The sequence below is a fragment of the Miniopterus natalensis genome, chromosome 11, assembly GCF_054644295.1.
Source record: "Miniopterus natalensis isolate mMinNat1 chromosome 11, mMinNat1.hap1, whole genome shotgun sequence".
NCBI lineage: Eukaryota > Metazoa > Chordata > Mammalia > Chiroptera > Miniopteridae > Miniopterus > Miniopterus natalensis.
This window is the reverse complement of record NC_142091.1, coordinates 77,814,170-77,840,448: the sequence shown is the minus strand read 5'-3', so window position 1 is coordinate 77,840,448 and position 26,279 is coordinate 77,814,170. Positions and strand designations below refer to the sequence as shown.

At 59.2% G+C, this 26,279-nt stretch overlaps 2 protein-coding genes across 6 annotated transcripts; one reads left to right on the top strand and one right to left on the bottom strand.

Annotated features, from left to right (window-relative positions):
• DEAF1 (DEAF1 transcription factor) lies at window positions 1-21,597 on the bottom strand. 2 transcript variants are annotated; one of them, XM_087822100.1, is made up of 12 exons: window positions 20,558-21,597; window positions 17,821-17,918; window positions 15,718-15,847; window positions 15,343-15,489; window positions 14,830-14,969; window positions 14,323-14,388; window positions 12,757-12,883; window positions 12,313-12,441; window positions 11,655-11,783; window positions 8,939-9,186; window positions 1,918-2,007; window positions 1-437 (listed from the first exon to the last, which is right to left on the bottom strand). In XM_087822100.1, the coding sequence occupies exons 1-12, from the start codon at window positions 20,844-20,846 to the stop codon at window positions 333-335; spliced, it is 1,698 nt and encodes a 565-aa protein (XP_087678226.1). In that variant the 5' UTR covers window positions 20,847-21,597; the 3' UTR covers window positions 1-332. The 2 variants fall into 2 exon arrangements, with proteins under 2 accessions (XP_087678226.1, XP_087678227.1); XM_087822101.1 differs by lacking the exons at window positions 12,757-12,883; window positions 14,830-14,969 and adding an exon at window positions 3,531-3,541 and having other exon boundaries at window positions 1,918-2,033; window positions 8,934-9,186.
• A 427-nt stretch (window positions 21,598-22,024) lies between these two features.
• Window positions 22,025-25,681, top strand: TMEM80 (transmembrane protein 80). Of its 4 annotated transcripts, none has more exons than XM_016219616.2 (4): window positions 22,025-22,111; window positions 23,171-23,264; window positions 23,348-23,440; window positions 24,664-25,681. In XM_016219616.2, the coding sequence occupies exons 2-4, from the start codon at window positions 23,192-23,194 to the stop codon at window positions 24,867-24,869; spliced, it is 372 nt and encodes a 123-aa protein (XP_016075102.2). In that variant the 5' UTR covers window positions 22,025-22,111; window positions 23,171-23,191; the 3' UTR covers window positions 24,870-25,681. The 4 variants fall into 4 exon arrangements, with proteins under 4 accessions (XP_016075102.2, XP_087678230.1, XP_087678229.1 ...); XM_087822104.1 differs by lacking the exon at window positions 22,025-22,111 and adding an exon at window positions 22,538-22,753; XM_087822103.1 differs by lacking the exon at window positions 22,025-22,111 and adding an exon at window positions 22,538-22,753 and having other exon boundaries at window positions 23,084-23,264.
• The last annotated feature ends 598 nt before the right edge of the window (window positions 25,682-26,279 follow it).

The window sequence follows — 26,279 nt, the reverse complement described above, 5'->3', positions numbered from 1 at the left end:
AAGGGACATCGACTTTATTCAGACACATGTATGTACACGCGTGTTACACACACAACACACCCGTGGGTAAGACCGGACCCTCGTGATCCAAGAATAAAAAAGCACCGTGAGATGGCCTGTCCACCGGCCGCCGCCAAGTCCCGCCCCTTGCTGCCCAGCCTTCTTTGGGGCTTCTGAGCAGTGGGGTTCATTGCCAAGGGCACAGGTCACGTGGAGTCTGTTCACAACTTGTCCAGCAAGTTTCTTCACCTTCTCAATGGCCCCCACAGTCCTCGAGGAGCCCTGGGCCCAACACGGCCCCGCAGCACTGCAGAGAGGGGACCAGTGAGTTCTCACACGGTGACCTTCTCTATCACACTCTCTGCGACGTGCACCTCATCCCCCTGCACAGTGACGGCCGCCGCCTGGCCACATATGTGCTGGTGGTCCTTCCAGTCCTGCAGGGAGAGACACACCCTGGTTACCAGAGCTGCCACCTGGGCAGCAGCGAGAAGTCTCCGCCCCGAGGCCGCAGCCTGTGTGCCCTGTGTGCCCAGCCTGTGGGCTGCCTGCTCCAGGCCCAGCCTCGCCCGCCTCAAGTCTAAGGGACTCGCTCCCAGGCAAAGCGCCAGGAGGAGCCTGAGACAGAGACCCTGGAAGGTGTCTATGCTCTGACCCCTTCCAGGGGTCTAAACAAGATAACGGCATGAAGAGAAATGTCTGTATCTGGTGTTGCTGCCCATGGTGCTATTTATAATCACAAAAACAAAAACCACAGCTGGAGCCCTAGCTGGCGTTGCTCAGTGGTTGGAGCATCGGCCTGTGCACCAAAGGGTCACGGGTTCGATTCCAGTCAAGGGCAGGTACCCGGGTTGCAGGTTAGACCACCAGCCCAGGTCGGGCTCAAGTGGGAGGCAACCAATCTGTGTCTCTCTCACATCAATGTCTGTCTCTCCCTCCTCCCTCCCTTCCAATGCTTTTTAAAAATCAATGGAAAAAATATCCTAGGGTTAGAATTAACAAAAAAAAAGAAAGAAAAACACAGCTGGAGCCAGGGTGGGGTTGGTGGCTGTGGTTCTCAGGCTGGCTGGGGTGCTGAGCAAGGCCCCAGCCCCGCCCCCACACCCCCAAGTAGGCCAGGTGGGGCCATAGCCCGTTTCCAGGGGAAACCAGGAGCTTGGACCAGGGCCCCTGGGAGGCTGGACAGCCAGGGGGGCAGACGGCAACGCTGTCACTCAGGACAGCAACGACCTGGGCACAGGGCAGGTGGGGGCGTGGCACAGAGTGAGGTGACATGAATGAGCCCAAGCACACGCACCTGGAGGAACAGAAACAGGTGGGTCTCCCGGTCGGAGAAACTGGCTGCTTATCTGTGCTGTCCCGTTTCCCATGCTTTCTACAAGTGTGCTGGCGAGCAGCCTCCAGGGTCCTCTCCCCACAGCGCCCAGGAAGCCCCCGGACGTGCCATGTGCCACACCCCACACAGTCCTGCTGGGTCCCCGACCCTGAGGATTTCTGTTGAGAATGGACAATGCTCGGGGCCACCCGCTGGCGAGTCCCTGGCCGTGTGACACACAGCTCCATGATGGCAGGTGTCCTGCCCCTCCAGTGACCCTCCTTCATGGTGGAAAGTCCCAAATAGGCACAGAGAAGAGGAAACCAGGTGGGACCTTGAGCTGCCACCAGCCCCTTCCCCTGAGCGAGGCTGACCCTCGAGGCTCCGAAAAAACAGGCTGTTTAACCTCAAGACCAAAGGCTGAACAATGGGAACAGACACAGGTGTCCAATCGCTGACCTTCTCCACCTGTGGCCAGGTGTCCGGGGCTGCGGGTGCTGACCACAAGGTCACAGGCCAGGTGAGCAGCCCCCTCCCCTCTGCCCATGGGAACAGGGCACAGGCCGTCTACAGGGTGGGGCCTCGTGCAGCCGAGGACCTACCTTGCGCTGGCAGAAGATGGAGCAGTAGTTCACCTTGTGGCAGCCGGTGCACTCGCTTAGGGCCTCCCGGCCGCAGTTGACACAGGACTGCTGCAAGGACACAGAGCCAGTCAGCGCTGTGGGCAACGCAGGCAACGGGGCCGGGCCTCCTTGGCGACTCCTGCACACAGGCCGTCCTGGACGCCACCCCCACACACGCGCCTTCCACCTCCAGGAGAGCTGGTCTCGTTTCCACCCCGTGCAGAGAACCAGGGCTGGGCACAGAATTCTCTGTGGTTGGGGACAGGACAGGCCTGGACAGGGTGGGCTGGCCCGAGTGGCCAGGAGGACACTCTGGACTCTGGTCAGCAGATGCCCAGCCCTCCAGCCCTGTGGTTCATGGAATGTACATTTTCTGTGCTTTTCCCCTAACTTACGGGATTGGAGCTTTTCTCTCTAATCAACTGAGGACCCCACACAGGGAAGCAAGCCTGCTGTTGGCAGACCCCAGAGGCGCGACTACAGGGACACACAGGTGCGAGCCCCGCCATCAACTCTAGAGGAGACAGGCCCGACCGTGGGCGACAGCACATGGAATACACGGCACCTGTTATGACCCTGCTGGTTCCCCGCCAGCCCTGCCCGAGTGCCACACACTGTGAGCCGGTCCAGGTTTCTGTTCTGAATTTCAGCTTCCTTCTTCGCAGAATTCTACATTTGCCACGGCTCACATTTTCCACTCACGAAACCACCACTGTGGGAACTCACTTCAGAAAACATGAATGTCACACGGGACCCGAGGAATGAACTTAGTTTCCCCCCTGACTTAAGTGACAAAATCCTTCAGGAGAAAACAGGACACAGTCTGTAGGCAGAGAGGTTTGCACAGGGACAGCAGGTCTGCGTTGGTCTGAGGGGAGCAGGGTGGTGGCACTCGGCTCCGGGTAGGGACGCCCCTAGTGGAGGCTGCAGTCCAGGTGGGCCAGACACTGAGGTGCATGCCAGCTTCCCGGGGACACTGTGCCCCAGCTGGCCAAGGGCATCTGCTCTTCTGCCCTGTTTAACTGGCCGAGCTAACTACACACCCAAATGCAGCGCCCATGGTCAAAGCTGGCAACACCCCCTTAATCGTCTCAGCTGCATTAAACTTGGTTTTTAAAATTCCAAGTCCAGTCAGTGCGAAGCAGGCCGCCAGGGCCCCACGCTGTGGGCCCTGCACTCGGTCATGGGCCGGGGAGGGAGGTCTTACCCTCCTGACCTGCAGCCGCCATGGTCAGGGCTTTGTCTCCCACACACCCAGGGTGGACAGGAAGAGTGTGGGAGGGTCCTACTGGGATCTTCCCTCTCAGTTATCGGGGTTTGCCTTTCCAATCCTGAATCTCTCCAACACCAAAATCAGATAGAAGTGCCTGCAGTGACATTTCAATGGTGCAGAAATGGCCCCCGTTCCCCAGTGGTATGGGCACAGGGACGGGAAATTCACCTTCATAGTGGCTGATGTCATTCATGTCACCCAAAGTCCCTCGAAAGACCACCCAGCACATCTGTAGGAAATGCCTGGGCCACGTGTGTTCTCGCCCACCTTGCCATGCCCGCACACCCCAGGTCACTGCTGTCCTGAGTTCCAGGGACACATGGGGGTCTCCTCCCTCGTCCACGGCTCAAGTCGGAGCCTTCAGGGCTTCTGAGGCCCTAGCCCCGAAAGGCCACTGGAGAGGGGACCCTCCAAGTTGTGAAATCTCACCCGAGAGCCCTTCATTCCACAGGAACTGAGCAGCCACGTGCTGTGGTCGTCATAGGGCCACAAAGGCCGGACCTGCCACCCTGTGTTAAAGGGTGAATCCCAGAGCCAAGCGTGGCCCGTCCTCATCTGCACATGCGCAGCTGTCCCTGGGGATCCCCAAGGAGCTCTGCACCACCGCAGGCAGGAGCCAAGTCCATAGTCTGGGCTGCACGGTGTCGCTCAGCCTATGACAGGGATGCGGGTGGACGCACCTTGCCAGCCTCCTCTAGAGGACGTGCTCAGCTTTCAGTAAAGTTCTTTCATTTTTATAGACCTTATTGGGGTAACACTGGTTAATGAAATTATATAGGCTTCAGGTGTGTAATTCCACACACATCATTTGTATGTTGTACTGTGTGTTTCCACCCCATCACCGTGTATCCCGGCTTCACCCTCTCCTGCCCCCCCTTCCCTGTCCAGTCACCATGCTGGTGTCCGTCTGTGAGTCCACAACACTGTCTAGGAATGATGCACTGTATCTGCAGCCTGAGGAGAGAAAGGGCCAGCCTGTGGCAGCCCAGCCATTTCAAAGGCTCGGTGCTTCAGTGGGGAGCTTGGCTGAACCCCTCTCAACAGCCGGCCACTGCCCAGCAGAGGATTTCAGGGTGAAGGGGTTTCCTGTCACCTTCCTTTCTGAGAAATGCATCAAATAGCAAAGGAAACGCAGAGCCGAGCCTCCCAGGGCGGGGCCTCGCCGGTGCAGGCACGTTGCACACCAGGCTGACCCGAGGTGCATGGTGCCAGCACCCTCCCGCCTGGCGACTACCACCTGCCACCAGGAGCCCAGCTCTGGACCTCTGAGGACGCAGGCAGGCGGCTGTTCGGAGCGTGGGAGCGAGGCCCAGCGGCGGCTCAGACCCGGCGTGGGGAGGACACATTGCTGCAATCTGTCTGCCCATCACCCGCTGGAGAGCCCTGCAGGGGGAGGAAATATCTGGAGCACGTGTAACCTTCGGGGGAACGGGGAGGGCGGTCAGGGAAAATGTGGAACTAAAAGTTGAGACTATTTCCCTTTCGTTTCCTCGCCAGCCTGAAGTTCAGATTTCTGCACAGCGGGCACCACCGCAAACCCGAGCTTCCACCGGCCCTTCCATCTATCTGCGCTGTGTCCCTAGGAAGGGGAACACGCTGGTGCCCCAAACTCTCAGTCTCAGCAGCGGGGGGGCGCTGGGAACATCGATTCAAGGGTCAGTCTAAGTAAGAACCCAAGTGTCTGTTTCCCAGCCTAGGCTCCTACGTGCAACCTGAATGAGACGCATCACACACGCAGTCCTTTTCATGCCACAGACACCGCGGGCGGCTGAGACCTGCTCCCCTTCCTGCAGGAACTGCCAGGTGGATGGACGGACGGACAGCCACGGAGCTGGCAGCTGTCCCCTGCATACCTGGGCAGCAGGCACAAGGAAGCCCCACAGTGTCCTCCACACCTCAGTTTCCCTCCCCTCTGCCTTTTTTTTTTTTAATCCTTACCTGAGGATATTTTTTCCATTGCTTTTCAGAGGGAGTGGGAGGAAGAGGGAGAGGGAGAGAGAGACATCAATGTGAGAGAAACACATCGACTGATTGCCTCTCGCATGCGCCCCTACAGGGGCTGAGCCTGCAACCGAGGTGCGTGCCCTTGATGGAATCGAACCCAGGACCTTCAGTCTGAGGGCCGACGCTCTAACCACTGGGCAAACTGGCTAGGGCCCTTTTAAATGATACCCAAACCCCTCCTGATTTGGGGGGAAATTACAAACACCATCAACACTTGTTCACCAGCACAGTACTTGCCATGGAATAGGTGATGGATAATATTTATGGGACCAATGAATAACCTTAACTGTTATGTTACATTGATTTTTTTAACCCAGTTTAAAACAGGCAAAGGATCTAAAGAGGTCCTACTCCAAAGAAGATCCACAAATGGCCCGGATCATTGGTTGAGCAGCGACCTATGATCCAGGAAATTGTGGTTCGATTCCTGGTCAGGGCACGTGCCCAGGTTGCGGGCTCGACCCCTAGTCGGGGGCGTGCAGGAGGCAGCCGATCAATGACTCTCATCGATGCTTCTCTCTCTCTCCCTCTCCCTTCCTCTCTCTCTGAAATCAATAAAAACATATATTTTTTAAAAAGACCCACAAATTGCCCCAAGCACATGAAAAGAAGCTCGGGGTCATCATCTCACGGAAATGCAAGTCAAACTGCACGAACCACCTCACATTCCCTGGAACGGCTGGAATAGAAATGCAGGCAGCCGCCAGGACTAGTAGGACACGGAGACTCCAGAATCCCCACGAACTGCAGCTGGGAACGTGCATGGAGCAGCCGCTCAGGAAAACGGGCTGGTAGTTCCCCAACAAGCTAAATGCGCAGGTACCACAAACCCAGAAACCCCAACAGGCCCAAAGACATGAACACATGTTCAGGGCAGCCAAAAAGTGAGAGCCACCCAATGTCCACCAGTTGCTGAACGCGGCATATCCACAGTGGGCTGTTACGCGGCGATGAGAAGGCGTGAAGCTCCGGCACAGGCTCCTGTGATGAGCCACGGTGCTGAGAGGGGCCAGGCACAAAGGGCCACCTAGCGTGACTGCACGTCTGTGAAATGCCCAGGATCCTCGGATCCACACTCAGAGCAGGTCAGTGGATATCGGGGTTTGGGGGGCAGGAGGGACTGCTCATGGGCCAGGGGTGCTGAGGGGGTGATAAAACATTCTGGAGTTAGATAGTGGTGATGGCTGCACAAGTGTGTGAATATACCAGAAACTACTGGGCTGTGCACTTTGAAAGGGTGAATTTTATGATACGTAAGTTATATTTCAATGAAGAAGAATTGTGTGTGCTCTTTCATTATGCCCACTAGGGGTTTATCTGAATTATGTGGTTGGAAACAAGGGAAGTGTGAATGGACAGTAACAATGAAGACACAGTTCATGCCATGGCAGGTGTGGCTCAGTGGTTGGAGCATCAGCCAGAGCACCTATGGGTCGGAGGTTCAATTCCTGGTCGAGGGCACATACCTGGGTTGCGGGCTCAACCCCACAGTGCAGGATGCAACCCATCGATATGTCCTCACATCCATGTTTCTCTCTCTCTCCCTTCTCCCCCTTCCATTCTCTCTAAAAATCAATGGAAAAATTATTCTCAGGTAGGGATTAACAAAAAAATAAAAATTAAAAAAACACACTGTTTATAACTGTGAAAACCAATACACAATTAAGTATTTAAAAATTAGGGCTGGTACGATCTTTATGAACACCAAGTACACAGGAATTAGAAGATAAGCAGCTGGTTACAGAGCAGCACGCCACCTCTGCCCATGGGCCACGTGTCATTAAGACACAGAAAGAAAGGGGGGCTGCTGTCCTGGTTGTGCCAGAGCCCCCTGTGTCAGGTGGACCCTCTCAATCATGGACGTAACACAAAACAGTGACATGAAGGCTAGAAAGTACCAGAAAGCAGGCGGAGATTCAACCTCTGACAGAAAGGGATCACAGGACAAGAGGCGCGGGGGCTGCAGCTCCAACAAGGGGCCAGAGGGGCCATAAATACCTCAGGGTTTCCCTAACACCCAGGAGAGCCACACTACCCAGACGTGTCGGACAGAGGGACCGGCGCAAACACCCTAATGACGCGGGAAGATGACCAGCCAGGAATCCAACCGCTTCCCGGAACCAATCCAGCACCTTCTGGGGGAAGGTACCAGAATCCAACTGTCTCCGCCACGAATACGTCACAATGTTCAACAAACCATCCGAAATTACTAGACACGTGAGGAAAGGAAAACTCATCCACAGTCCAAGAGAAAAGCATGTGATAGAAACAGACCCTGAAGTGACCTGGGTGTCAGATCAGTAAGAAGTCATAATGAAAACGCTCAGTGAACTGCAGGGAAGAGGGTCACCAAGGGGCAGCTGGGCACGCGAGGGGAGTGACGGAGCCACACAGGGCAGCTGTGCAGATGCTCGGCCTGCTGCCTCGGCGACCAAATACCCTGCGCCGAGTCCTCCCTGAAGACAGGTCCCCAAGGTGGGCGACAGGTAACCTCCCACAGAGGAGGGAGTGGCCCCAAAGGCGGTTGGCGCAGAGGAGGAGGTGACCCGGTTCCTGCACAGGCCCCGGTCCCACAGGTGTTAGGACCGTGTCTGGTATTTTCTCTACAAGCACCTTTGCCACAGAAAATTCCACCATATAATTGGCAGAAACAAAGTAACTGGTGCACAGTTCATTTTTCGATTTGGTTGGCTGGTTTCATTTCTCCCTGATGAGTCAGGTGCCTTCGGGCGACTTTATGTACTTAAACTGGATGTCAGTTAGGTTTCATTTCTCGGCCAGTGGAGCTCTGGCAGCTGCTCCTGTTTTCCAGTTATTTATAAGCCTCAGCCTCAGGGTGGTCGACGCTGACGTGCAGATGTGCTGGTGGTGGTCTTCCCATAGCGAGTGTTCCTGCACAGGCGATGACTGAGCCACGACGTGGTTTCTCGTTTTGAAATCCACCACCCGGGTGTACGAGAGGCCCCTCTGAGGGTGTAGGCTTGAACCCACGTTATTTGGGTGAATAATTATAAACCTTTTTGGTCCTTAAGCTTTTCTTTTTTTCATAAAATTCAGCATTCAGTAGGTATTTGTTTGGAATTATATTTTTTAAGTATTTAAAAATGATCTTTTTCTTTAGGGGTAGAAGGAACACTTTCCTTCCTTGAAAACAAGTTACTCACTATGGTGTCAGGTGGGTACTAGACTTATTGGGGGGACCACCTAATAAGGTATATAAATGTCCAAGTCACTATGCTGGACACCTGAAACTAATGTAATACTGTATGCCAACTGTAACTGGAAAGTAAGACATTTTTAAAGGAAAGCAGTTAATCATGCTAAGATATCATTTAGAAAATTAAGAATCTTAAAATCTTTTCTTTCCTCTGATCTATAAGGAATAGAAATAAGTGAAAAAAGTTTTCTTATATAGATTCGGCAGAAGAAAACCAACTTGACGTTTGCTTACAAACCCCAATGAGCACACCTGCCAGAAGCGAGGCAGCTCAGTTAAAATCACATGGACACTCCACCCCGCATCCTCCCGAGGACCGGGCCACACGCCCCTCTCCGCGCCTCACCGTCCTGACCCTGTAACTCCCAGCGTCGCCCATGCTGCACGTGAGGGGTGGTGGGACCACACTGCTCTCCACATCATTCTGACTCTGACTCCCCAGCAGGGTGGTGCCGCCCACACCTGCCTTAGTCACGGGACCGCGGCTCTGCCCCTGCTCACATTACCTCCTTCCGCTCGGCATCAGCCTGCACTCTGGCCTGGGCCGCGGCAGCCTCTCGGTAGGAGCTGGCCTGCTTGGCCTGTTCGAACAGCGTCTTCAGCTGCTGGGCTGTGCTGAGCAAGGAGTTGACCATCTCTTCCAGGTACAGCCAGCTCCGCTGCTCCGACAGCTCCAGCCCGTTGACCACCGTGGGAGAGACGGCTTTGGTGGGGTGGGAGGGCGGGACCGCCAGGGCCGGCAGGGAGGTCAACACTGAAATGTGTGGAAAGCAAGACAAAACCAGCATTAATGCAGCTCCTAGCTTCCCAGTGCCCGTCAGAAACTTCATCCAACGTTGGAAAGCAGGGTGGTGCTGGTCAGTGGGCACAAATGTCACAGGGTCTGCTCCTAAAATGCTCCAGATGTAGGAACATCCTGTGTCTTCTAGCTCCACCCACACAGGTGGGAGGCTGGATAGTCAGGTGACAGACACATACCGTGCGCAAAACGTTTCTGGTCAGGGTGGCCACAAACCTTCACAGACCAGCCGAGGGGGCAATGCCAGGGTGAGAAAATGGCTCCAGAATGAACTTCACACACAGGGAACCACACAGAACTGGGGGGCTGGGGTTGAACACCCAGTGATGGAGGGAAGCTGGGCTGCTGGTGGGGAGCAGGTGACAAAGCAAACACTCGGATTATAGGGTCGCACACCTGGAATTTATTGTGGCATTAACCAACGTCAGCTCGGTTTAAAAGTCAAGTAATTAAGCTCTGGCCGGTGTGGCTCAGTTGGTTGGAGCATTGTCCTGTACAGTGAAGGACTGTGGGTTCGATTCCCGGTCAGAGCACATGCCTAGGTTGAGGGTTCGATTCCCAGCCCTGGTTGGGGACATTCTGGAGGAAACAATTGATGTTTCTCTTTCTCTCTGTCCCTTCCTCTCTCTCTAAAAATCAATGAAAAGCCTGGCTGGAGTAGCTCAGCGGCTGAGCTTCAACCCATGAGCCAGGCGATCGAGGTTCGATTCCTGTCGGGGCACAGGCCTGGGTTGCGGGGGGGGGGGGTCAACCCCCAGCAGGGGGTGTGCAGGAGGCTTCCGGTCAATGACTCTCATCATGGATGTTTCTCTCTCTCTCTCCCCCTCTCTGAGATCAATAAAATCAATCAATCAATCAATAAATGAACACGTCCTTGCGTGAGGATAAAAAACAAAAACCCTGATTTTAAAAAATATATTTATTGACTTCAGAGAGAGGGAGGGAGACATGAAGATGAGAGTCATGGGCTGTCTCCTGCAGGCCCCTGCTGGGGGTTGAACCCCAACCGGAACCGAACCGCGACCTCCTGGGTCCTATAAAAGCCCGTTTTAAGAGTCACATGCTGGGGGTCATGGAGCCTGCTGGCTGAGCTCCTGCACGCAGGTCGCTGGGGACCTGCGCCTGAGGGTAAGGGAACTGAGGCTTCTCAGAGAGGAAAGTTACAAAGACAGAAAAGGAGGGGAACGGAGGGCCCTGTGGTTTCTGTGGTTCGGATGGAAGGGGAGACTCAATACAGAGCCAGGGGGCAGAGCCGCCCGGACAGCAGGGGGCACCCAGGGGCTGCTGTTGAGTGTGACATCCAGCCATCCAGGGAAAACCCTCGCTGGTGGCACTGGCCTGTTTCCTGGTGTAAACACTCCCCACAGCCTGTTTCAAGCTCCCAGCATGAGGTCACTGGACGTGGGCTCTCGACCTGTGACCAGCAGCTCTGGCTCACGCAGCCCGGGCCAGCCCTCGGCTTCACAGCACCATCCCCGCGGAGAGGCTGAGGGCTCCCAGTGGAACCAAACCCAAGCCTCCAGCACCCCATTGTGCCAGAAGGCAAGGAGGTGCTCAAGGGACAGCAGGCCAGGTCAGGGACAGTAACAGGTGACAGCCCAGCGAGTGGAACAGGAAACCGTTAGTCCACACAGGAATGACAGGATGAATGAACAAGTGGCCGTGGGTCCCAGGCCTCCAGGCACTAGCGCACGGGCACGTGCTGACCACAGGGCATGCACTGACCCCACGAAAGGGCGCAGCTCTCTGCCCAGGCCTGGCCCCCTTGCCTGGCCCAGGTGCTGGAGGCAGGGAAGGGGCAGGAGCAGCGTGATTTAAGGGTGGGGAGAGTTTAAATGGGAAAAAGAGAAGGGAACAAGCGAGACTGAGGTCACAATTTATAGAACTGCTGTCTCGTCGACAACAGCATTGAGATGCCAAACCACAGCTGGGTGGGGAGGGCCTTTTACGTGGGGGGGGCAGCCGGTGTGGCTCAGTGGTTGAGCATTGACCTGTGCACCAGGAGGTCCCAGGTTCGATTCCCGGTCAGGGCACACGGCTGGGTTGTGGGCTCCATGCCCAGTAGGGGGCATGCAGGAGGCGGCCAAGCAGTGTTCTCTCTCTCTCTTCCTCTTCCTTCCTCTCTCCCTAAAATCAATAAAAACATTAAAAGAAAAAAAAAAGAAAAAAAAGAGGTATGTGCAGAACATGCCGGGGCCTCTCGGGGGAAAGACAACAGCCTTCTCGGGTCACAGTCTCTACCTGTGAGTGCCCGGGCGTGGCCGTGACCTCATAAAACCGAGTGACACACAGGCAGTGGGCACTCCCCAATCCAGGGCATCGATGGAGAAAACCAAGCAAACTCTCCTTCACACAGAAATTCCTGTGCAAGGAGCCACTCCGAGGACAGCCGCCTAGGCATGCAGAGAGCTCTCCACACTGACCTATTTTGGGATGCGCCGTGGGCAACGCAGCTTCGGGGAAGGGCGCGACCTGGCAGCTGTCCTGGTACCCGGGATAGTGGGGCTCCGCGTGGCCGACCCTGCATGGGGGCTGCACGCCCGCTTCCTGCACTGTGGGCGAGAAAGGGACAGGGCGGCCCTGTGACCTGCTGCGGCTGCACAGATGTGGCTCTAATGGTCCACATCTGCGCCGTCCCCCAGGGCAGCCTTCCAGAGATGGGTGGGTCTGAACTGTGTAAATGACAGAATCTGGGACATACTGAGCAAAATAAAATGCAGCACAAATGGCAGTTTCCAGTCTCTGTCTCCCTTCTCAGTGTGACAGCTACAGCAATTACGCTACATGCCGTGGTCACACGTCCCTAGGGCAGCGCCAGTCTAGAGCAGGGTCAGCAACTGTGAGCTTTCAGGTGGCATGGGCCCGCCACGGCTCATCGATCCCCCTCCCTGCTCCATCCCACCCCCTGCCCTCTACTTGCCCCTCACACCCCCTACCTCACCCAGCTCACACCTGCGCCACATGGCTCCCTATCCTGGCTCAAGGCCCCTCTAAGTGCCCCGCCCCCTACAAAGCCCAGCTCGGCAGGGGCAAGGCGGGCTAGGCATGTGTGCAGGTCTGGCAGGTGCTAAGGCAACTCACCTGTGGCTCCTGCGAAGACATCTCCCTGGGCTGGACTCTCTGAGATGACTGCAGTGGCCTCCACGGTGGACGCCCGGTCAAAGGTCAATGCACCAGAGGTAGTGATCTGTCCTGAGGGAGTCACAGTAACTGGAAGAACAGAAGGGCCTTTTACCGCACGGCGGGGGCTGCAGGAGTCCAGGAGCCCAGGGCCCGGCGTGGACACCGAGCACGCCTCCTCACATGCTGTGGCCACCTCTGCAAGGACAGGTAAGAAACTAGGGGCCCCGGGGCCTGTGGGAGACACTGGGTGTGTCTGCAGGTACAGGCAGGGCAGGAAGGGGGTGCGGGAGGGCGCTGAAGACACTGCCAGCCCTGCGGTAGGTGCTTTAAACAGGGACCCGTGGGGACACTGAGTGGGGACATGGAGCGGGGAGAGCAGTGTGCAGTGATGGGGGGGCTCACAGGTGGTGGCAGCCGTGGCTGGGAGCAGCGTGATGTTCTTGGCGGCTTCCTTCTTCCCCGGGGCCGCGGGCGGCTCGTTCTCCTTCTTGCGCCGCTTGTAGGGCACGAAGAGCCGGACAGGACCGCTCTGGGGGAGCAGTGAGACGGGGACGCTGTGGTGCACGCGGCTCCCGCACCATCCCCGGGTCAAGGGGGACCATCTCTGGCTGTCCAAGGAGCCAGCAGGAGGTGAGCTGCACTCAGAACGCCCCCCTCTCTTTAGGCCCCACACTCCTCAAAGTGACAGAAAAGATACTTCCAGAAAGAATGTACAAATAACTGCCTGAAGACAAAAAAGAGTCGTCAACGTGTCGGACGTCTGGGAATTCCGAGATGACCGAAAACAAGTGGGACCGAGCGGAGAGACCGCCGCCGCCCGGGACAAGGGGCAGAACCAGGGGTGCTCCAGCGGACGCCTGGTCCCCACACAGGGAGTGAAGAGGCACCGCGGTAACTAACAAACGAGAAAACCTGTGGACCAGTGACAACAGGAAAACAGTGAAGGTCACGGGTAAGCTCCAGGGGAGAAGGCCTCAGGCCCAATGGCTGCGAGGAGGGTCCCCAAATCCTTGGGGACAACTGTCTTGCTGCATGTCCCCGAGCTCCAGAAAGGACCCCACCCCACTCGGTGTGCGACGGGCATGAGTGGTCGCAGCAGGATCGCTGGCCCTTTCGTGGCCACACGCTGCTGGGGAGCATCCAGTGAGCTCCACGCAGGGAGCTGGCTTTCAACTCTAGAACTTCTGTCTGGTCCCCTTTGCAGTTTCCACGTCTTACTGAGAGTCCCCACCTGACGAGACACTGTCATTAAAAAGAGTGTCTGGCCCAGCCGGCGTGGCTCAGTGGCTGAGCATCAACCTAGGACCCAGGACATCACGGTTCGATTCCCGGTCAGGGCCCAGGCCCAGGTTGTGGGCTCGACCCCCAGTGGGGGGCCTGCAGAAGGCAGCTGATCAATGACTCTCTCATCATTGATGTTTCTCTCTCTCTCCCCCTCTACCTTCCTCTCTCTCTCTCTAATCAGTAAGAATGTTGTGTTTTTTTTTTAAAGGGTAGCTGGCCCTGGCTGGGTGGCTCAGTGGGTTCTCGAGGGTTTGGTTCCAGGTCAGGGCACGTACCTAGGTTGCGGATCTGATCACCAGTCCAGGAGCATGCAAGAGGCAACTGATCAATGTTTCTCTCTCTCTCCCTTCCTCTCTATAAAAATCAATAAAGTTCATTAAAAACAAAGTGTCTGGTTTGAGGATTCAGATGGTGACATCATAGGAGCTTTCTGTTACTTCAGGATGTTTCCTTTAATGTTCCCTGAACAACAGCTCAGGGGCCAACCACTTGCCCCGGCCAAGGCATCAATCACCAGAGCCAAGTCTGAAAACAGAATCTGAGTGTGAAACCGGTCCGAAGGGTGCCAGGGACATGGGGACAACGAGCCCAGGAGGACAGCGCCTCCGCCCCCGTGCAAGGTGCAGGGAGGAAGAGGGGATGCAGAGGTGCTGGGGCTGCCAGGCACGACCTCCAGCCACTCACCAAGGTCATGTCGTCGCAGCAGGCGGCACAGGTGCAGGAGGCCGCGTGAGGGTTGAGGATCCCGTCCTGAAATCAGAAAGGGCCCTGAGTGTGAGCTGACTGTACAGACAAAACCCTGCAACTTCCAGAACCTTCCCCCCTCACTCCCTTGCCCAAGATGCCATCACTGTGGCAGGACAAACCCCTTTCCTTCTGGATGCCAATTCCACAGCACCCCTCCCCCATCAACTCCCAGAAACCAAGGCTGGAAACAGAAGCCTTTCCTCTTACGAGGAAACTGAGGCAAAGGAAGCCACCTGCACCCAGACAGAGCGACCACCTCGCCTCTCCGTCCTCACGCCTCTCCCACTCTTCCCCCCGCCCCACAGGCACACGTCACCACCATCCTGAGAGACACAGAGGTGAAGAAACCTGCCCAGGGACCGACACATAGTCTGAGTCCAGCTGGGGGCCCAGCAGCCGACCCTGCTGACCTGCCCGCAGGGCTGGGGGGGCCGGTGTGCGCACCTGGATGAGGCACTGCAGGGGCCGGCCGGCGTAGCGGATGCTGCGTTTCCAGTCCTTACTGCTGGCTCTCCCGGCCATGGCTTCGAACTCCGTGGGGCTGTACCAGTTCTCGCCCTGCTTGATGCAGCGCCCCCGGCCTCCTGCAGCGACAGGCTCTGGTCCGGCCTGCGGGACTCACCCACTCCCACCGCCGAACCCCTAGGGCTGCGGGGCAAATCCACCCGCCTGCCGATCTGCGGCCACGGCCCACGGTCACCACACTGAGCTTGTGACAACTGCCCCACTTCCGATGCCCATGGGTCCTCCTGCTGAGCCAGGAACTCAGGCCGCCGGCCGGGCCTTGCCTCTCCCTCACACGGTCACTGTGCTGTTTGCCCTGTCATCGCCCAGACCTCCAGGGAGCCCCTGACCTCGCTGTTCTGAACTGGTTTCCGTGGCCCCAGCTCACCACGGGAGGGGGCCGCAAACACAAGGAGCCTCCGGCGCGCAGGCGGTGGCCCGGGCCTGGCCTACCTGAGCCCAGCCGGCTCTTGTACAGGGTGCCACTGATGTTCCGGCAGCGCACAGGCAGCTCGCTGTCGTACACCGAGGGGTCCCAGTTGTACTTGCTGCCCCCTTTCTCTTGCCCGGGGGTCAGGGGAGTTGGAGGAGACTGAGGACCTGGGCAAAGAAAGCAGCTGACCGTGAGAGGCCCTGAATGAACCGAGAAACCAGGAAAGCCAGTGACCTGACCTCCGGCAGGTTCTCAGACCATCCCCGAGGGCACTGCCTTCCGCTCCAGGCAACTCTTCCCAGCCCAGAAAACCCCACTGCTATTCCAAATCCACCACAATAAGTGAGTCAGTCCCCAGGATACACCCCACACGCTCTGGGCGCGGGGGGCCGTACCTGGGGTGAGAGGAGCAGCCGGCCCCTTCAGCCCCGCGGTCTCCACGATGCTCCCGTCGGTGTGTACCACAATCAGCGTGGCCTTTTCCGTGTTCAGGCTGTCCCCGATCTGCAGGGCGGTCCTGCCAGACTGGACGAGAGAGTGTTTCCCTAAGTCACCTCGGTGGCGGCCTGGCGCACGGAGACATGCTCCCACAGTGAGGTCCTCGCTGTCACCAACAAGGGACCACGTGCCTCAGGGTCCCTTTCAAAGATGCCACTGAGACTTAAACGCAGAGCCAACGCTGGGGACAGACGGTGCCAGGTTTCTGTGGCCCTGAGACAACACTTGCCCGGCCAGCGTGGCTCAGCAGTTGAGCATCAGCCTATGACCCAGGAGATCGCGGTTCGATTCCCGGTCAGGACACATGCCCAGGTTTTGGGCTCGATAACCAGTGAAGGGTGTGCAGGAGGCAGCTGATCGATGACTCTCTTGTCGTTGATGTTTCTATCTCTCTCTCTCCCTCTCCCTTCCTCTCTCTGAAATCAATAAAAACATATTTAAAAAAAAGAAAGTTACAGAATCAATGTGCTCCAGAAAAGCCCTGGAAACAAGAAATGCCCAGACTTCGACCAGTGCAGGTCTCATGGGACAGTTTCCCAGAGGCCAGACTGTGACCACAGCAGGCCTGACACAGGGCCCCTCCCACGCCGGGTCCCAACCAGGGACCTTCACCCACGGCCCCCAGAGACCAGGGCCTCCTGGCCACACTGCTCACACCTCTCCATGAGTCGCCTACTTCCTCTGGGCCAGCCCTGGCTCGCTCTGCCCTGTCCCTGCCGGAGCTGAGGCCCACCCTGCTGCCCACTGGCCTCACTCAGACAGCCCAGGGTGACTCGAGGCCTCCAGGCCGCCTGCCCAAACCCAGTGTTCTCAGATGGTCACGTGCTCTCAGTTGAGACAGTGAAACCAACCAAGGGCAGTGAGACCTCTCCTTACATCTGTGAATGCCACCCTCAAATCGGGGAGTGAGGGAGGTTTACCACGGGGATGAGGGACCCTGACCCCCACATGTGTGCGCTGGGCCTGTGCTCAGGGACCTGGGTCGGCGCTCAGCCAAGGTGTCTACATGGCCTGTGCCCGAATCACAGTGCATCCTTCTCATGTGGCCAGTGGGGCCCCTCTCTGTTTTCACTTCCCCCAGGATCCATAGTTCCTGGGTGTCCCTGTCCCCAGAGCCCACAGAAAGTGCCACACACAGGAGGCACAACGTGGCTGCACCCAGATCCCTGATGTGATGGGACATCTGCTGCTGGGAAGGGTGACCCGTGACCCGGTTGGAAGTGTGCAAGTGTGGCCATGGCTGTCAGCCTGTGTGCATTCTGACCCCACAGAAAGCAACCACGTTTCTCGAATGCACACCGAGTCCTCACTGCCCTCTGCTATGGAGGGAGCGGGTGCCCTGTCTGCGGCCAATCCCATGCGAGTGGCTTTGCCTCAGGTACCGAGAGTCCCAGGTGTGTGGTCAAGGCTAAAAAGAAACTCTACCTAATAGTCCTGGCAGAGGTTCCAGGAAAAGTCCCCTTTCTGGAGACTGCTCACCCCCTGGCACCTGCCACGTAAAGGCGAGGCTGCTGCACAAATCACAGAAGCCTCGAGTGTGGAAAAAACGGGTGATGCAGCAATCACAGCCGGGCTCTGGCTCTGGGCACAGGCCACGAGAAAGGGGACTTCGCAGTGTGGTGAGGGGTGGGCGGTCCCTGGTGCAGGACCCACCGTGCGCAGAGCCAGCAGGGAGCTGTGCAGGATACAGGTACGGGGCCCTTCAAACGTCTGGCAGCATGGCCAGGAAAGCAAGCAGGGCCAGGCCACAGGGCAGGCTGACCTGGCAGACACTGGGTGCTCCCACCCCAGGGACCCTGTGCGGCCATCTGGCGAGGAGGGCAGGAGCACTGTTGTTCCCTGACCCCAGGGCTCAGAAGAGTCCCTCCGCCCATCCGCCCACCCACACTTCACGGGCTGGTCCCACCTCAGCCCTAACTCCCCAGCAGGGGCGCAGCTGACAGCCAAGGCCAGGCCTGAGCGGAGAAGCCGGGGCCTGGACTGCTTAGGGAGCAGCTTACCAGCACATGTCCCGAGAGCGAGGCCGCGTTGGCCACTGATGTGGTGAAGACGTTGTCTGCTGAGGCGCCCACGTTGGCCACAGTCACGGTGGTCACCTCTGCAACACAGGAGCCTGACTCAGCGCACATCAGAGCCAGAGGCCCCCGCGGCTCCACAGCGCTCCCAACGCAGGGTCTGTGCCTCCAACACTGTCCCACAGAGGCCTGGTCGACATTTCTGCACCACGGTCCGAATGGTCCACTTCTTCCAGGAAAGAGAGCATCCTGCCTCCAGGAGAGCCGTCTGCTGCAGTGAAAAGCCATGGAGAGCCCTGCTCTCTGCACCCGCTGGGCCCCTGGCTTCGGTCCCCTTTTAGGAGGAAACCATACACACCCTGCAGCAGACACCCACCAGACACGCAGAGCCAACTACACGAGCTCCTGCTCACTCCTGCCCTCCTTTCCAGGTGAGGACGCCTCCTGGTTCCCTCCCTCCGGGCCCTGCCTCCCCCCTTCACTTCCATGCACACCATCGGGTGACCTGCCTGTGTCCCCGAGTCCCCGCAGCATCCACACACAGGTGTGCTGCACCCCACCTCCCCAACGCTTCCCCTCCCACCTCTCAGCCACCTGTCCCCCCCAAGCCTTCCCTCACCCGGGCACTGCCTGCTCTCGATGCCCACGCCATTGGCTTAGGCACCACCTCTGGAGACGCCTCCACCGAGGAGGGCAGCCCCTCGGCCAGGCAGCCACCCCCTTAGGTCACAGCATCCACAGGGTCCCTGTCCAGGGCTCTCGCACGTGAGAGGTGCTCTAACAATGCCTCCTGAAAGACCTCTGCACATTCTCTTAACCCACCTGCCCTGGAAACACCTGTCTCCGTCTGTGTCCATGACCAGACCACCTGCCACTGTCCCACAGAGCCTGCGTGCAGAGGGGACCCTGTCTAACACACGCTCAAGTCTGAAGACCACAGGGGCGGCCTCCTGCCCACGGAGGCGGCCTCAGAGGGCACATGGAAACTACCGAACTGAAGTCACTCGGAACAGGAGGTTTTACTGCTTCAACATGCACAAAACACAACTATAAACATTTGCAGAAAAAATGACGTCAATACACCTTTCTGATGTCACGATCGACGACGTCACCTTTCTGCACTCAGAAAAACGTGCAAAAAGGAACAAAACCTGAAAGAAAACTTCATGGTGCAAAATTCCAATGTTAACCCAGAGTTTAGCAATGAAAACTGAACCCTTCCAGAGCCACGAAGCCTCCCAACGGACCACACGCAGACCACAGGCGCTGGGCCCCCACTCACCCCCTAAGGTGCTCAATGAACACCTCAGTGAACACACAGCCGACTTACCCTCGTGCGCACACACGGGACCACACACGCCAGGGACCACTGGCACTGAGGCCCCAGACATGAACCACACACGTTGGGACCACACACCTGTAGCACACACACGGGGACCACACACGCTGGGACTGGGAGGCTGCTGTCCAATTCTGAAACCGAGCAGCTCCCTAAGGAGACAGGGCCTCAGGTGTGACACCACGAGACGCTCTCGGAGGCTCAGGCACTCGGCTCCGATCCTGCAGGAGCCTCCAGTGGGGAAGGAGTACAAATACACCCTTGGGAAAGTCTCTGCCTTCTTTGGGGCACGGTCTGGGACTACCTCTAAAAGACTCTGTGGCCACTACCTGACCTCCATCAGCCACAAAACTTGAGAATAAGAATGTCCTACGTGTCAAGAAACAAAACGTGGGCCAGCAGCCTGTGCCAGCCTTCCCCTGGGAAGAGCACTTGGTGAGCATGCCATCAGGAGAAGGGAAAACCCATGAAGGAAAAGCGGGGACAGGTGGAGGACAGGCAGGCAGCTGGCTTCTGGTGTCACTGCCCCAGAAATCCGCCAGCCTTCCCCGGCTGGGTAACCACAGTCTTGCTCCCCAGCCCTCAGGTCACACCGGGTCTGGCCCGTAGAATTCAGGATAACCAGACATGCCCGCCCTCAGGCTCCTCTAGGACAGGACCCCTGGCTGCCCCCCACCCCATCGGGCCACATGCGCTCAGGACAGACAGACAAGTCAGGCAGGGCAAGGGGCAGGAGCTGAGAAGGTTCCGGAAAGCACACAGAGTGCTGAACGGGAGGGGGTGGACTGGCACAAGGAAAAGGGGTCCAGGGAGCAGAGGTGCATGCAGGGCAGGTGTGCAGGAATGACAGGGCACACAGGTGGGTGTGAGGCAGGAGCTCCCGGAGGTGGTGTGGGCTGGTCGGGTGCTTGTGCAGCCTAGTGCATGTGGGGGGACTGATGCTTAGGGCAGGTGTGTGGGGCAGGTGTGGGCTGGTCCTTCCAGGTGTATGCTTGGCAGGTGCAGGGTGAGTAGGGGGGAGGGTGAGCACAGGGCAGGTGCGGCCTGGTATCCCAGAGCAGGTGCATGGCAGGTGTGGAGACAGGTGCGAGGTGGCTGTGCGGGTGAGGGGGGGAGTGGGGGGGGGTTGAGCGCGGGGCAGGTGCGGCCTGGTATCCCAGAGCAGGTGCATGGCAGGTGTGGAGACAGGTGCGAGGTGGCTGTGCGGGGGTGGGGGTGGGGGTGGGGTGAGCGCGGGGCAGGTGTGCCAGCTGGCCCTGCAGGTTTTGTGCAGGGCAGGTGCACGTGGTGCAGGTGTGAACTGGTCGTGCGGGGCATGTGCGGAGCATGTGCGGGGCAGGTGCGCGGGGCGGATGCGGGCGGGCGCGGGCCGGCGGCACTTGCCTGCAAAGGCGGCGGCCGCTGCAGCCTCGTCGGGGCCGGGAAGGGCCTCGGCGCCCATGTCCATGTGCCTGGGCTCAGCGGCCATCACCGCCACGGCCGTCACCCGCCGCGTCTCGCGCTCCGCCTCCGACTCCCCGTCCTCCTCCGAGTCCTCGTCCCGGTTGAGCACCGGCTCCTCGGCCTCGCTTCCCGCCGCGGCCGCGGCCGCCGCCGCCACAGCGGCCGCGGCCGCCACCGCCGCCGCCTCGGCCAGGCCCAGCTGCTTGGCGGCCGAGTCCGAGTCCTCCATCCGGACTCCGCCGAGCCCGCCCGAAGGCGCCGGCCGGGGCCGCCCGAAGGCCGGGATGGAGCCCGAAGCGCGCCGCCCGAGGAAGGCCGCCCGAACCGAGCCGAGCCCGGCCGAGCCGAGCCTAGCCTAGCCTAGCTCAGGCTGCCCGAGCCCGGCCGAGCCGAGGACGCCCGAAGACGCGCGACGAGCTGAGCCGAGGCCGCCCGAGCAGGGGCCGAACCGGCACGAAGCGGCCCAGTCGAGCCGAGCCGACGGCCTGGAGTCCGGAACCGAGGAGGTCCGAAGAGGTCCGAAGTGTGGAGCCGAGGCGTGCCGAACTGGTACGAGGCCGCACGAGGGTTTCCGAGCGGCTCTGCGCAAGCCCTTCTTAGCGCCTAGGAGGCCGCGCCGGCCCTCGTCCCCGGCCCACAGGGTCGCCGACTGTGGGGGCCGACGGTCGCCGGTCTCCGACGCGGCGCGGCCTAGCCTGGGGAACCTTGCGCCACAGGCTCCGCCCGCCTCGCCGCGAGCGAGAGCTGAGTCCAGCCGAGCAGAACCGAATGGAGCCGAATGTTTCCGAGTCCGTGTCCTCCCAGCCTCGGCTCCCCGCCCCCTCCTGTCCGAAAGGGGCCGAGCGCCGCCGGACCGACTAATCCGGCCTCGGCCGGGGCTCGGAGTCAACTCTCGAAAATGCGGAGCGGTCGGGCCCCTTCGACAGCACTGGCGAAAATGGCCGAAGGGACGCGAGCGGCGCGGGGCCGAGAGGCTGCCGGGATCCTGGCGGACTCGGTGGGCGGGGCCTGGGCAAGATGGCGGCCGCGCGGCGAGGTGAGGGGCGCGGCGGGCCCTGTGCGGGGAGCCTCGGAGACTGGGGACCCGGGGGTCCCGCCCGCCCGGGGAGGGGCTGCCGTGGCTGGGTTCTCGCCGGTGGACGGGCCACCAGCCTCCGCGGCCCCATGGGGAGCCCTGCCCGCCGGGTCTCCCGCGACCCCAGGCTGCACGGGGCCGTCCCTGTGCCCGCAGCTCCGTTCCCGTCCCGCCGGCGGCGCGGACCGGCCGCGCTTGGTGCCCCTCCCGTGTCGCGGGCAGCGGGGGCCTGGTGTCCCCACGCGCGGCGGCGGCCCCGAGCTCCACGCCGGCGCCCGGCGGACGGAGCCGGCTCCCGCGAGGCCGGCCGGGGCTCCTGCGGGTCAGGGCCGGCGCGTCCCCCTGAGACGGCCCGAGGACACGGAGGCCGGGCGCGCTGACCGCCGCCTTCTCTTGCAGGGGGCGCGTCCTCCACGGCCGTATCCTGCTGCTGCGTCCCGGCCCTCGGCCGCCGCGGGCCCGGGCCTCCCGCTCTGGGTCCTCGCGCCCCACCCCCTTCTCTATAAGTTCCGAGGAGTAGCGATGCCCGTTTTCAGCTGAAGGGTTGTTCGCTGACCCATTTAGGGGCGATGTGGCTTCCGAGTGGAGCGTGCCGGCCCTGCACCCTCCTGCTGGCCCTGCACCCGCCTGCTTGGTCCTGCTCGGCCCTGCACCCTCCTGCTGGCCCTGGCACCCTCCTGCTGGCCCTGCACCCTCCTGCTCGGCCCTGCACCCGCCTGCTCGGCCCTGGCACCCGCCTGCTCTGCCAGGCACCCTCCTGCTGGCCCTGCACCCTCCTGCTCGGCCCTGGCACCCGCCTGCTCTGCCCTGGCACCCTCCTGCTGGCCCTGCACCCGCCTGCTTGGCCCTGGCAACCTCCTGTTCAGCCCTGCACCCGCCTGCTTGGCCCTGCTGGCTCCAGCACCCTCCTGCTCAGCTCTGCACCCCCCTGCAGTGGGGGCTGCCTGCCTCCCCGCCAGGCCACCAGGGGGCAGGGAAATGAAAACCCCTCACTTGGAAGACGCATAGAGTAACTTTAGCATAAACAAATACACAGTGTGCGGAGCTCAACAAAGTCGGTGGTGGGTATTTAACAGCTCCTAAAATGAGAGAAACATTTTATTTGAATTGAACAAACTCTCTATCTTGTAACTGGGCCGTGGTCAGGGTGATGCCACCGGAAGACAGCCAGCGTGCTGAGGCTGTCCTGCCTGCAGTCACTAGGGGCCTGCTGTGCCCGATTCCCTTGCTCTAGGCCAGGTTGTCACTGTGAGGGGAGATCTCAGCCCCACTGTTGAGCCCCCAGGGACCCCAGCTGCTCCTGTGACACCACGGGCAGTATCCATGAGTGCCTGGCAGGCAGGACTCAGCGGCCCCCCACAGGTGCCTAAGTCGGATCACCACATTTGCAGAGGGCGAGCAGCAGCCTCTCCTGCCCGGCCCTGGGTGGGCACCTGGGTCAGCGCAGCTGCTGGGCTGAGTCCTTAACCGTTTCCCAGCTCTCATCGGTCCCCCTGCAAATGCTGCTCTGTCTCAGCGGGACGTATTTTGCCCTTTATTTCCTGGCTACGCTCCTGATGATCGCCTACAAAAGTAAGTCGTGAGCAAGAGGGCAGGTGGACCTGTTGCTGCTGCCACTGTAACCTGAGCTCTGGTCTGTTGTCTGTCTGCTCCAGGTCAGGTTTTCAGTTACCCTCAGGATTACCTGGTCCTGGACCTGACTCTACTGATTCTGATGGGGATCCTGGAAGCAGCCCGGTTGTACTTGGGTGAGTCGACAGACTGTGAGAACCTTAAGCACTTACCATGACAGACTCCTGGCTTACCCATTGTGATCCTCTAAACAGGCCTTGTTTATAGTGTGGCTCTTGGAGACACTTGGTTTAAGTGCTTCACCAGTTGCCTGCCTGCGGGCCTCACCTTACAGTGTCATTAAGTATTAATTCGTTCATTGAGAAGCTTTGTCTAGGAGACAAGTTACAAGCGGTGTCCTGGGAGAGAGGCTTCCTGTTGGAAGCAGGAGCCACTGGGTAACAGCACTGTCATCGGAGCCAAAACACTCTCCCCTCCCCACAGCCAAAGTGGTCTGTTATGTGCCCACCAGGACAGCGGGGCCGAGGGGTGGGAGGCTCCATACAGCTTGTGCAGAAGCACAGTGGGCCCTTTGCCCTATGCCCCCACCCCCACCCCCCAGCTCACCTCGAGGACCCATCTGCCTCGTGCATTCACAGGCAGGCACTTGGTCCCTAGCACTGACTGCTGCATGTTTGGCCTGCACCTCAGGTCCTTGGCATGTCCAGCCCAGCTGAACACACCCAACCAGCCGAGAGAGGACTGAGGGTTGACAGAAGCACATCCCAGCCACCCTCCTGAGTGCACTGGGTCTTAGTGTCACTGTCACAGACCCAGCCCATGCTATGGGCGGGTGGCGAGCAGGAATAGAACTGCTAGGCCTCTGCCCCACCCAAGCATCCCCCACTGTGGGCTCCCAGGCGCCCTGGGCACGCGCCGTCAGCTGGCAGCATTTTCCATGACTGCCCCATTTGTGAAACACAGTTTTGTTTTTGTAAGAACACATTGACTTTTTTAGACTAAGCTTAGCCCAGAATAAAATAGTTTTGGAAATTTTAAACAAAATCCCCTCAGTCCACTTGGAATTAGAGAAAGGTGTCAGAATGCACTTGGGGTGGTTTTTCGGGAGCCCAACCCTCTATCCCACTTGCACAGCTGACTCGAGAACAAGGTGAGCACAGAGCTGTGGCAGGTCCTCATCCTCCTGAGGGGCTGGCACCTACCTCTGTGCGTTTTGCTGTCCAACACTTTGAGTCCCCTGTGGTGGGCAGTCTTTCACTGGACACCCTCAGCCCTAGAGGCTTGTGCTGGTGGAGTCTGGCATTTGTCCTGCAGCCTCACCCTCCTGGGTGACACTGGTGGTGGGTCCTGAACGGGTGCCCCGCATCCTGGCACTCACCCTGATTGTTCTGCTCTCCAGGTACCAAGGGCAACCTGACGGAGGCCGAGCTGCCACTGGCCGCCAGCCTGGTCCTCACCGTGGCCAGTTCCCTGCTGACCGTCTATTTCCTGCTGTGGCAGACCCTGGTGCTGCGGGCAGACTCGGCCCTCAGTACCACACTCCTGACGCTCCACGGCCTGGAGGCCATCCTGCAGGTGGTGGCCATTGCTGCCTTCATCAGATAGATGGGCGACCTCGGCCCCCGGACAGCCCTGGACAGAAGCCCTCTTGGGAGCCTAGCAATCCCCACCCTATGGCACAGAGGGAAGGGCATTTTCCTGCCAATTGGTCCCATATGACAGGGTCAGGTGGTTTGGGCGGTTATGAGTCATCTTGGGGGCAGGACCAGGATATAACAGTGAGGCCACCTGTTGGGGAGAGCTGCAGGCTGAGTCAGAGACTGCCCTGGGACAAATCCAGGGATGGCCCCAAGCCAGCAGGGGGCCAGTGGGCTTCACCCTGTCACTGGCCAGCTCCCTCGAAGGTATGCACAGAGGCCGGCCAGCCACACCAGGATGGTGCACGTTTTCTCGCTGTGACAGCACTCTTCACACAGGTCTTTGTGTTCCGTAGTGTCTACCCTATGGGAAACAGCTGTGTGGGTGGGACAGTGAGCCAGGGGTCCTCAGCCACTCAGGCCAAGTCCTGGATGGACAGCTTCCAAAAGAAAAGATACGGGAGAGCCAGTCAGCCCCAGTGTGGGGCACCTCTGCAGCAGCCACAGCTCCTTCCCTGGGGGCTCTGGCCTAGCCGCGACACCCATGCTGGGCAGCACAACTGACAGCCACCTCAGGGCTCAGATGTCCTAGCCTCCGTCATTACAACGCCAGTCACGTTTGCACCCAGCGCCAGGCGAATCCAGGTCCGCTGTAAGCTGATCCTCTCTACTAACTTTCCTCCTTTCGCTCCTGTTGCGCGTTTTCTATGTGGAGTAACGTGTTCAAATGGGTGTGTAGTTTCTCTTCATATTTTTCAAATAAAGAAGTGTTTACACCTCCCTGAGTTTTTCCTAATTAAGGCCACCTACCTCCTCCAGGGCTCCCCCTTGGTACCACAGCACACTTGCTGGGCCGGGCTGTAGGTACCCGAGGCCGAGGGGCCAGCCTCCCACCTCTGGCTCTGGACCAGTGGACCTGCAGCCCTGGAGGTGAAGGCACTTGCTTCCCTGCCACCTGTGCTGCCATCTGGGCACTGGCCCTGAGGCTGGGGGAGGGCCCTCCCCTGCAGGCCCCAGCGGGGCCCTCAACACACCCATCACTGGTGACAAAGAGCCAGGGACACTGTGGCTCCAAATGGCCAAAAACCAGGCTGACTCCAGACTCCTGACACCTACCAGCCAGTGTTGCTAATCTGAGGACAAGGCCACAGGTCTCAGAAGCTGCTCCCTTCAGGCTTGTTTCCCCCTTTGCCACACAGGCTCAGCCTCCAGGAAGGGTGAGGGCAGTCGAGTGCCTTCCCATCTGGGTGCTCAGCAGTAGGGAGACAACCAGGAAGCCAGGAGGGCTGGGCCCGAGGACGAAGGCCACTTCCTGTGCCCATTCACAGGCACACCTGTGATACCTCGAGACCCGTCCCTGGGGTCCTGGCACCAGGAA